The following is a 12,408-nucleotide window of genomic DNA, read 5'->3' as shown; positions in this document are numbered from 1 at the left end:
GTTTTAATAATTTAGTGAATCTGGATGAGTATATGAAAGTTTATTGTATTCTTCTTACAATTTTTAAACTTGAAATGTTTTTGAAATAAAAAGGCTAAAAAAACACATATATGCACATAACATAGCAAAATAATCCTATCAATTAAGGAATTTGGCAAAGTAACTCAAAAAAAAAAATAGCCTTTTTTAAAAAGGGGTTGAGATCATTATTCCTATTACTTTGTCCAAGAATTAAGAACAAAGTCTACTCAGGGTAAAATGTCTAAAACAAGGATACAAGATGCTGTGGAAAGGCCACCCAAACAAATTTCGCCACCGTAGAAAAACCACTTATTTAATGTTGTGATAATTGTAATGTTACTGTACATGAAAACACTCACACAGGCAGAGAGGACCTCCTTCCTCTGTTCGTCTTCTTTGCAATTACTGGAGTTCCAAAATGCTCTGGATTTGTTAATGGAAGCTGGTCAAGAGTCTGGATAAGAAACAGACAAATTAAATCACTTTTTGCCTCTACATTAGTAGCTGTTGTTCAATTTAAAAAGTCCATCCATGCTACCCTACCTCACTCTCAGCAAAATGTCTCTCTCCTTTCAGGCATAGTGAGGTACGTCTCAGTGTTCTCTCATCACCATCATCGAACACTGCAATAGGCAAAAGATATCAGAGAATTTATGCACACTTATTGCTATTTACCTGGGGCTTAAGAACCATTATTTGTTAGTTACGCTTCAAAACCTTTTAAAATATACACACAGTTTTCATTCTATAGATACCAAACAAACACAGGTTAATGGCTGCCCCAAACTGCTTAAGTGTCTCCATTCACTTTTTCAATCTCTAACACTACAGAATGACCTTCTTAAACCATTAGCAACCTAGTCAAAGCACAGATATTAAATTACCTTTAATCTTAGAAGAACGAGCAAAAACCTGGTTTAAAAAAAAGAAGTATTATGGGTTTTTTCACAACAGTTATCAATGGAGCATCTCTAATGTCCAGAAACTGTCTGACTGCTCGTAATGCTGTTGGTTCACTCTACTGCTTCTACTTATTTGCATGATAACCTAATACAACAGAAGTACTGGCTGCCAAATTCTAAAGTCGTAAGATTCAACTTGTTTCTTTTGCTAGAGAAGGATGCAAGAAGTTTAGAAATAAAAGTTGAAACACCAGAAAGAAGAAAATTTTTTTAATTCTAAAAAATAAGTCGTAATTGCACAGAAGCTTTCTCAAGTTTTTATTTCTACTACATTTAAAAGAAATCAGGGCTTCCCTGGTGGCGCAGTGGTTGAGAATCTGCCTGCTAATGCAGAGGACACGGGTTCGAGCCCTGGTCTGGGAAGATCCCACATGCCACGGAGCAACTGGGCCCGTGAGCCACAACTGCTGAGCCTGCGCGTCTGGAGCCTGCGCTCCGCGGCGGGAGAGGCCGCGATAGTGAGAGGCCCGTGCACCGCGATGAAGAGTGGCCCCCACTTGCCGCAACTGGAGAAAGCCCTCGCACAGAAACGAAGACCCAACACAGCCAAAATAAATAAATAAATAAATAAATAAACCTTATAAATAAATCTGTCCAATCTTAGCCAGCTTTAAAAAAAAAGAAAAAAAAAAGAAATCATACTACTTGGAAACTATGTGTAAAATATTTCAAGAAAATGCGGGCAAGGAATTTAACAATTTACCACCAATGCTCTTCATATATCTAGCTATATATATTATTTTGATAATTTTATAGGTTTAATTTTCTAGAAAGGTACTCTGATTTTACCATCTAATATTCACAAAGAAAATGTTCTCAGAAGATACCTGATGCCCAGCATTATGAAAAAATAAAATACAAGAAGATAGAATCCTTACCTCTGATACTTAAAACACGTATACACATCAACAAATGTTTATATATATTATGGAAAAAGCACATACACAGGAAAGCATACATAAACAAAAGTGATTATTATTTTAAGATTTAATCCTAGTTTTTATAATTCTACATGTTTTTCAATTTTTTAATGTTTTTCCAATTTAACAGAATAGATTAATGTTAAAGGAAAATTCTACATTATCTTGATTTAATATCTTAAAATCTTTACCTTGTTATCTATATAATTACAATCATGAATTTTTTTTAAAGGGCTGCTTTATTAGCAAAAACTTTGCCTTTGAATCACAAACATTTTTCATGGTAGAAACTTAACTATGTAAGAGTACTCAACTTCTTCAATATTTATCCACCTCAGTCAGTTCCTTCTCTTAGACTAAAGACACCTAGTTTAGATTCTCTTACATGCAGGAGACAATGCAGAGAATATTAAAAGCTCCTGACGCACATATTTAAAGAACCATAATAATTCTGCAAAATCATCTGTTATACACTGTCAATGATGCAGAAATTAATGACCACCTGCAGACACAATGACAGGATAAAACACAATATCCTCCAACAATTATATCACTAATCTACACTTGATTAACACTAGTTTAAATATTTGTATCACAATTATGATTTATATGGTGTCATCGAGTCTGATAAATAAACCACTGCTCTTTGAAAAATTCAAAATCATGAAATTATCATACCAAACTTAAAATAATTTTCATGTTATTATTAATGTCCATAAGTATGCTAAAGAATAAAACTTAAAAGTTCCAATTTTCCTTAATGCCTACAATACCAAAGATGGTGACACTGGACACACACATATACACTATATACACCACATTTAAGTGGTGGAGATGTGAGGAAGGAAAATGAGAATATAAGACAAATCACTAATATCAAATTTATGAAACAAAATCTTTTCCACAATGTTTTATTATTAATCAATGGCAGCCCCAAATCAAAATGCTCTGATGAGAAATTTCAACAATTTAACATTCTGAGTTCTTGTTCTTGTTTTTTTAAAATATTCACCTTGAAATATATCAGATTTTTGAAGGAAAAAATTAATCTCACTTCAACACAATTTTACCATGGTTAGAAATAAGGTAAGGACCAAAGTCAATTGTGGTACAAATAACCCATTTACATTTTTTACAGGAACCGAACCCCTTCCAACTTCAAGTGAACAAAGAGAAACAGAATTTTCTCTGTTTCTCTTAAAAAATACTTTTAAGAATTTTTTTTAATTCATAAAACTATATAAAGGTATGTATTTGAGTACTTTATACAAGTTTGTTGAGCCATATAACTTCTCAAGACTTTCTGAAAGACAAACAGAAAACTTAACAACATAGTGGACCTATTTAATCATGACATCCCTGATTATCAAAATCATTAAGAAGTTCCATCTAGGGCTTCCCTGGTGGCGCAGTGGTTAAGAATCCGCCTGCCAATGCAGGGGACACTGAATCGAGCCCTGGGCCGGGAAGATCCCACATGCCGCGTAGCGACTAAGCCCGTGCGCCACAACTACTGAGCCTGTGCTCTAGAGCCCACGAGCCACAACTACTGAAACCCGTGCGCCTAGAGCCCGTGCTTCGCAACAAGAGAAGCCACTGCAATGAGAAACCCGCGCACCACAACAGAGAGTAGCCCCCGCTCGCCACAACTAGAGAAAGCCCGCGCACAGCAAGGAAGACCCAACGCAGCCAAAAATAAGTAAATAAAATTTATTTTAAAAAAGTTTCCTCTAGGGAATTCCCTGGCAGTCCAGTGGTTAGGACTCTGCACTCTCACTGCCAAGGGCCCAGGTTCAATCCCAGGTTGGGGATCTATCCCACAAGCCACGCGGTGCGGCCAAAAAAAAAAGTTTCCTCTATAACTTCCATGTTAGAAATATCATCTTAAAGAACACATAATTTGAAGGCATTGAACACTGACTCTGGCATTTTGATAAGAGTGAAATAATTAACTGGTGTGTGTATAGTATATTAAGCTTATTTTTGGTTCAAGGTGTATACTACAGCACGCCAAGAGAAAAAAAGTCAGAGTATAAGGATCTAGTAATTATAAGATATGAAATGTCTTATACTTGCCAAAAATGGCATTTGAATAGATCATTCACTGAGTGCAAGAGAACAGATACTACTAAAATTGTATCCCTGTTAGTATATTACATATAAATTCTAAAACCGAATTTGAGGACAATGATGAAGCTAAGACTCTCTCTATAACATTAATCACACGAGACAAAATAATGCTAATGCAAACAAATACACAAAGCCTGACCCTAAACTGTTAGAATTCAAAGAAACAAAAGTAACAGGGATCTAATCTAACTACTAAATACAAAAGATTTACCTGTTATCATAGCACTGTTAGATGCTGGAGAATAATAAGATAATAACAACAGTAAACTAACTTTATCCAAAGATACAATTGGCTATTACTTATTAAGCTTCTACTATGCCCTAATCCTCACAGCAGCCTCTACAGGGTCGGAATCACTATCTTCCTTTTATAGATAAAGAAATTGAGAATTAGAAGGTTCATCTATGAGCTACAATTTAGTCAAGGGGGGATCAAAATGAATTAAGAAACAGGTAAGAAACAGAGGCATAAAATGAACACTGGGAAGAGAGTTAAGAATTCTGACTTGATAAACAACAAGGTCCTACTGTATAGAACAGGGAACTATATTCAATATCCTGTGATAAACCATAATAGAAAAGAATATGAAAAAGAATATATACATATGTATAACTGAATCACTTTGCTATACAGCAGAAATTAACACAACACTGTAAAGCAACTATATTTCAATAATAAAAATTAATTTTTTTAAAACCCTCAAACTTTATCTTGTTAATAAACAAAAAATAAACAAAAAAAAGAATTCTGACTTAGTGAAAATAAGTATTATTGTTATATCTGTTTATACCGGTAACAACAAAACATTTCACGTGATACAGTAAAAACTTTAAAATTAAAAATATATGCATACCCTAGGTAAAACCAATAGTTCTGTTGCTCATAAAATTATCTGTGATAACTATAGAAGCCCCTCAGCAGCTAAGATCAAAAACTTCAGGACTCTGGAAATTTAAGAAATTAACATTCAAATGTATAATTATGTTAACAAAATATCATGAGAATGTTAAGTCTTACAGAAGGCTATTTCAACAATGGGTTAAAGCCTATCACAGGACTAAATAGATTTGTTACTTAGTACTTTTTTTCTTAGTATTTTTTTTCTTACTGAATGATTTTCTAGTCAGGGGAATAACCACTTGGCTTTGAAAACATTTTGTGGTTGATTCTGGTTACAACAACATTCGTCATAAGCTGTTCTAATCAAATTAAAAGCCTTATAAGCCTACAGCACATTCTACAAAAGTCAGTCCATTCACCAGGTTAATGTAACCCTCCTCTACTCCTTTAACTTAGAATTTCCATGAGATCTGATATAACTGATGTGCAAAATAATAAGAAGGTATGAAAAAATCCAGAAACTTAAAAAGCATTTGTCACAAAAATATATCAATGATCGAAAAGATTTTAGTGTTAAACTTGATATATGATGTATGTGTTTACGTACATTTATATATAAATTATTTAAATTAAAAGCAACTTTCTCCTTTACATTTTTCTTATTTTTCAAATACAATGTGTTATTTTTATATTCTAACAAAGCAAAAGAAGAACAGTTTTAGAATGTCTTACTGACAGTTATATCTGTCAGGAATTAAAGGCAACATTCAAGTGGAGATATGAATTCTAATCCCAATTTTGGTATCTTCTGAATGGCTGGACAGATAACAATACACTTCCATACATTACAGATTCCTTATCTTTAATGCAAGGAAAAGAACTGCCAAATGAATAAACTGCTAGGAAGCACTGTTTTATGATAGGAAGGGGAAATATTTCAAAGTCTCAAAAAACATAAAAATCCATGAACTGGTGCTATTTATTGTTCAACATTGGAGGTCAAGGTATTATTAGATTTTTTTTAATTGAGTTATGTTAGATCCATAATCTTTTTCAAAATTGGTCATTCAGCTGTAATATGAAAAATTAATACCTATATTATAAAAGGAGTTAATAACAGTTTCTCAGATAACTTTTGATCACTGATAATTATAACTCCTATTTAATCCAAATCAGCAGTGTGGTATCCCCTTTTGTTTCATTTTTAATAGCCTGACATAATTTCAAGTTCTTTTAAAATCTAAAAACATCATTGAGACCATTAACAATACTTTGAATACTTTCTGATTCTACCTATATAACACTTTGCTAGGAATTAGAAATCAAGAAAAATTCCAGAAAAGAGCAATTAAGTAGTCACTCAATTAAAGAAAATTATAGAAAGTTCGTGACCTGTGAGAGATCACACATTTTATTTTGCCATCTTTTAATAAGGATCATTCTTTATGTGGCCTACATCCTTCAATACCTAAACATTCTTTATCGCAGAATGCTATACTGAGTATACTTAAGAGAATACTGCCTCTTAACATCTTAAAATTTTTTGGTCACTGTCTCTCATTACACAGATGCAAAAATCTTAAATATTTTGGATTCTTCTCCCCTAATTATTCTCTGTTTCTACAAATGTGGTCTGTTTTTCTAAGTGTGTACTAACTGCATTAGATTCAGCCAATGTGCTTATAAAAAAGAAAGACTCTTGGGTTGCCATCCCAGACCTACTAAATTAGAGAGATTTGGGGTCCTCAAATCCTTGTTTTTTCAAATGAGCACCAAGTGATTCTTATGTACACTAATGCTTAATATATGAACCATATGCAATTAAGATTCTAAGCTCTTTGAGAACAAGAATTATACAATTTTTTCTGTTATTATCTATCAAAGAAACTCACCACAGAGAATGCTCAGTAGCAACTAGTTTTCATCAATACTGAAGTGCCATTCATGTAAAGGACAGAGATTGCTATTAATAATTGAAGGATTATTCTGGGGTGCAGAAAATCCAAAATGTGAAAACCTGAAAAGTATTGCTGCTGCAGAAGTATAAGCATTACATCAGTAAAACTTCACAAGTATTGTGAATGTAACCTTGATATTGGGCACCAAATAGGATGCATATTAGTATTCAAACATGCATCATATTATTTCCCATGATTCTGCACACATCAACTCCTGTAATTTTTACCACTGCTTTGTTTAATATAGCAAAATTGTATCCACTTAAAATCTAAGAGTTAATTTTAAGCTTAGTTTTTAAATCTCTAACAACTATCAACAGTCACAATTAAGCCTCCTAAAAATATATAGTTCAGAATAATAGCACCATTGTGAACCAACACCAACTTGCAGGAGGTCTAAGAATAAAAATGGTTAGAAAATATTAGGTACATACAGCACATTGCTACTACTAATAGAAGCCACAGAGTAAGACACAGGAAGCACAATTTTCAACCAAAGCATGTTCTTCACAGCTTTGAGCATCAACTACAGATGAGTGATGTTTACCCAAAGCAACAAATCAAGTAAACTAAAAATAAACCTAAAGGGTCATTTCTTTACCTTCTGCAAGGAAACCACAACACTATAATTACATCTTTTATACCAAGACATAAATGTAAAAGCCAAATAATGCTATAGATGTTCAGTGTAAAGCCAACGATTGGATGTTATCCACAAGACTGTGTAGTCTGAAAGTAATGAGAGGAGACTTGGAAATCTTAATTATTGCTATTCTCATCAACATAATGACAGCAACTATATAGGTACTACATTTAGGTTTTCATTTACATGCACTGTGACACTTGTTGCTACTCACTAAAGTTTTTTAAAGCCAGTATAAGCTTATGCATGAAATGTTAAGAATGAATTCACATTAGCAGCATATATATCTTTCGTGAAAGGTGTTACTAAGAGAGTCCTGACTGCACTGAAAATCAAAAATTAAGCTATGATCACCTAGGCTTGAATCTACTCTGGCCCGAATTTTTTTAGTCTGAAAATTCTGTGGTAACATCTATAGTGCCCTTATATAAAATAGGCAGCAATACAATAAAAGACTGCAACTATGCAATTTTAATTGTAATTCCAGAAAAAGTTTAAAAGTCTGATGACTTACAATACTAAGTTGTATTGACTTTTCTAACGGAAGAAAAATAACCATATAATTTAACTTTCTTGAAGGGAAATAGCAAGATAACCTAAAAAAGAAGTACATTCTTGGATGAAATAGCCATAAGTGGCCAAGTTACTATAAGGAGATAATTGGTTTTTTTTTTTTACCATCAGGGTGTCATTAAAGTTTTAGCTGTCTATATCAAGTAAATTGACAGGAAAGAATACATATTTCTCTGCCAAGGTAATGATTCAATGTATTTACAAAACAGAGAGATAGATATGAAACCCACAAATTAAATCCTCTATATTAAATTACCTAACTACCTACCCACAGTATACCAACTAGCATCTGTCAACTTGCTGATAACAGCTTCCTGAAAGGATCCATCAGATGTCCTTGTTTCTACAATGGCTCCAACCTAAAACAAAAAATCGAAATTTCATCATCAAATGTAAACAAACAAACCAAATCACTCGTACCAACTATATGACCTGGGTTAAAAAAAATATATCTATTTATGGTAATTCTACCTTACATTGGCTTAGATCTTTATCATTTATAGTGTTCATACATTTACCATGCAATTCAAGTCTCAAAATGCTTAGGCTTAAGTAAGATAGCTATTATTACCCCTATTTTACATGTTGAAAATTGTGGTTCAGGAAGAGAGAATAATTTGCAAAGAGTCCAGGATGAGAACCCAGTCTTTTAAGTCTCATTTCAGAGCTTTTTTTACTACATGATACTGCCTTCAAGAAAATTGTGGAATGTTAAGAACCAAAAAAACCATAGGACAGCAAAAACAGCTTCAATTTTCTTTCATGTAAATATTGAATATTGGATTCAGCATTTGTATTTAAGGGACCTTTTAGATAAAGGTTCACCTGGAGAGAGAGGGATGGACCAGGTGACCTTCTTTCAGCTTCCAGACCTTTGTATATCAGATATTAACCGAAGTGGTACTCTGACAGAACAAAGATTTATAACATAAACAAATGGCCAGAAATGGATGGAAAACATAATGTAGGTATTCATTAAATTGAACTATTAAGTCAACATAGTTTACTTGGTAAGTTAGAAAAACAGAAGATTCAGACTTATGATACTGGTATATTACACTTATCAAGCTAAACATCTGTGGCAACAATATGAAAAACAAAATGTAGTATTCAGTCCAAGGATTCAAAACAAAAGGTAGCTGAAACTCATGTTCACATATATTAAATTACCCTTCTGTAAGATGTTTAACATTCTTAAACTAAGGATACAGCCATTGTAATATTGTAATTTATCCTAACTCTACAACACCTTATTTGTATTTTTGTTTTGATTAACATTTTTTAACATTTTAAAAGCGTATCTACAAATATAAAATCCAATAAATCACTGTATGAATTTACGATTCATCATGTCAGATTGTAAACTGTACAAAATACGTACTCTTAAAGGACCCTTTACTTGGTCATCTTGCACCAATTGTGTAGTATTATCCTGTTTCAGGAGTACCTAAAAAACATTTTTGCACAATAGTTTGCATGTTACTTTTAAAACAGTACATTTATGGTAACACTGTAACAAAAATGTCTTTATACTTTCTTAGCATCCTGTGGTTACCTCTGGTATAATACTTACTCCATTGTATTTATGTTTATTGTCTCTCTCATTAACTGTGAGCTCCTTGAGTGCTAGAGTCCTTCTCACTATACCCCCAGCAGTTAGCAAGTGTCAATACATATTACAGGCACTTAATAAATGTTTGCTGAATTAACTATAGAAGGTTTATAATCTGTAGTGATTATTGTAAAACCTTAAAATTGCCTTCATTGCTTTTTATCAACTAGTCATAAAGGTTCTGCTGCCAAGTGTATTTAAAAAAAAAAAAAAAAGAACAGCATCAAACTTTACTGCTTACACGCAAGGTAAACAAATTAAAACCAGAAGTCTTCTGGTCCTTTATAAAGTAAACCTAAAAAATAATCTGAGATGGAATTCAGTCACAAATAAGTGCTCCCTTCCACTACAGATCTTCCCGCATATATAAGGTAACCTGCTCTATTAAGAGAGAGGGAGAATGGGAGAGGGAGACGGAAAGGGAGCATGTACCCAAATAAGGGGAAACTTCAAATTCTAGATAATTTATGTATAAGACCTCCCCAGACAATCATTGTATTGATTTTAAATTAAATAAATTAATCTACAAAGAGCCACAATACTAACAAAAAGTTAAAATTCTCAAAGAATTCCAAGTAAATATTTAGTAAGGAAATCCTGTATAGCTGACATAGTAAAAAGGCTATAGGAAACACAGAAGAAATGAATGTCAAATGATATCCTAAGAATACTCGAAGAAAAGTTTCACCAGCAGATGAAAATTTAAACAGAAAGTTTGTAATAATCATAGATAAATCTATTTGTCTACCACACAAATCACACTCCTCTAGTTCAATGGTTCTCAAACTTCAACATGCATCAGAACCACCTGAAGGGCTTGTTATAACACAATCATAGCACCCCATCCTCAGCGTTTCTGATTCAGTTTGTCTGGGGTGGGGGCCTGAGAATTTGCATTTTAAACAAGTTCTCAGGTGAGACTGATGCTGCTGGTCCTGGGTCCACTGTTCACTTATTCATTCAACACATTCTGAGCACCCCCTGTTTATAAGGCACTGCTCTAGGTACTGCGAACAGAACAAGGCAAACATTTCCTCTTTCCGGGGTGCTTAATTTTTGCAGGAAAGGATCACATATATAAGTGAAAAGCAAATTGCAAAACTGAAAGTACAGAATGATCCAATGATAATAATAACATCAACAGTGTTACTGAAAGGCACAGCACAAAATTTGGTAGAACACATCAAGGTTCTTTGGAGTAATATCACAGAGGACCTCCATGAACTTTATTATACAGTTCTACAATATTAAAAAGTTCATACTAAGCATGGATTACCTCTGTAGTCTAAGTAACTAAGATTATTAAAAGCATTTATGTAGAAAAATTACTAGGAGGAAACACAAAATGATAATAGTAGTATTTCTGAAGTCAACTATGGCTTTTAATCCTTCAGTACTTTTCTGTACTTCCAAATATTGTATAACAATAAATAACTTTTTTTCTGGTCACAAAAGCATCTTAAAATTTTCTTAAGATAAAATTCTTAAGTCATTTTTATCGCTGTCTTGAAATGATAATTTCCACTGTTTTGTTTTTAGTAATTTATTTTTTTTCTAATCACTTGAAATCGTTGCTACCTGAATATGAAAGGAGAGAAAACAGATTATAGCCTAAGTAAGCATGCTACCGCAAACAGGAAAGATCCAAATGATGGGAAGTATCATGAGTATGGTATTTCATGGAAGCAGGTGCAATAATTTCTCATCTTGAGTTCTTTATTTCCCAATTCTTAATGTGCTTTTCCTATAGTTTTGTATATAACAGTGCTTTCACAGAGTAATGATTCACGAAGTGAACTAACAGTTCAATAAATAAAATGTTGATTTGCAGTCTCCTAATTCCATCACTAATTCTCTTCAATCAAGTTAACAAAGCTGTGGCATTAAAAAAAAAAATTACCTTAACTTTTACCAGCCTTTTCACAGTCTTAATTTTTGCCTCACAGAAGGCACCTCGGTACTTGGCACTGACATCAGTTCCCACTGTCAGGTAGGCAGGCTCATCCGCCGCCTGATGAAAGGAACATACGATATGAATGTCACTACTATTTTCCCTACTCCAATCCCAAGTCTCATCAAAAGGTTCTGTATTTCAAGTAATAAGAACGTTAACATTATTTGCTTATTAATATCATCGATATTTTGAAAAACACCCCTAAAGCAAACACTTTATTAGCAATCCTTTACTTTATAAACTACATCCTGATAACATAAAACAATTTAAATTGTAACTAGAAAGTATCAGTAGGAAAAATAATGTTTTTTCATTCAGGTACAAAATGATTCAACAATTTTATAATATATTTAAGAAATGAAAAAACTTAAAAATCCAGAAAAGGTATATTTAAGTGTCTCATAAAACTTTAAGTTAGCCAGTTATGGCCTCCTGAAATTTTGTTTTCAAATTAAAAGAAATATTGCTATTACAATTAACACTAACAAATACATAATTAAATGTTTATTAATATAGCTACGTAAATGCAACATTTTTTTGGATACACAATAACTGTACAGATAATAAATGAAGCCAACCCTTTTGATAAGGAGAGTATTATTTAGAAAAATCATTGGCTAAATATTGCATTTTAAAGCTTTAAATCTAAATTAACTGATGAATGCAGAGATGTGAACTGATGGTGGCCGTACCTAGTTTATCAACACTAATCTTCTTGGTATATTTAAAAAAAAAAGTTTCACAAAGAAATATCTACTTTTAGCAAATGGACGTGATCAGAATGATACATGGAA

The 12,408-nt window shown here is 32.8% G+C and overlaps 1 protein-coding gene across 1 annotated transcript in view; it reads right to left on the bottom strand.

Moving 5' to 3' along the window:
• ARID4A (AT-rich interaction domain 4A) overlaps positions 1 to 12,408 on the bottom strand; it is a 57,325-nt gene that overhangs the window by 42,559 nt on the left and 2,358 nt on the right. Inside the window, exons 3-7 of the mRNA XM_059914314.1 lie at positions 11,561 to 11,671; positions 9,430 to 9,495; positions 8,317 to 8,407; positions 565 to 644; positions 381 to 475 (exon numbers count right to left, since the gene is read on the bottom strand). Of these exons, the coding sequence (XP_059770297.1) occupies positions 381 to 475; positions 565 to 644; positions 8,317 to 8,407; positions 9,430 to 9,495; positions 11,561 to 11,671 (443 nt within the window). The remainder of the gene's footprint in view (positions 1 to 380; positions 476 to 564; positions 645 to 8,316; positions 8,408 to 9,429; positions 9,496 to 11,560; positions 11,672 to 12,408) is intronic.

This window comes from Balaenoptera ricei, chromosome 2 (assembly GCF_028023285.1).
Source record: "Balaenoptera ricei isolate mBalRic1 chromosome 2, mBalRic1.hap2, whole genome shotgun sequence".
In the NCBI taxonomy this organism is placed as follows: domain Eukaryota; kingdom Metazoa; phylum Chordata; class Mammalia; order Artiodactyla; family Balaenopteridae; genus Balaenoptera; species Balaenoptera ricei.
The sequence above is the reverse complement of the archived record's forward strand: the minus strand, read 5'-3'. Positions and strand labels throughout refer to the sequence as shown.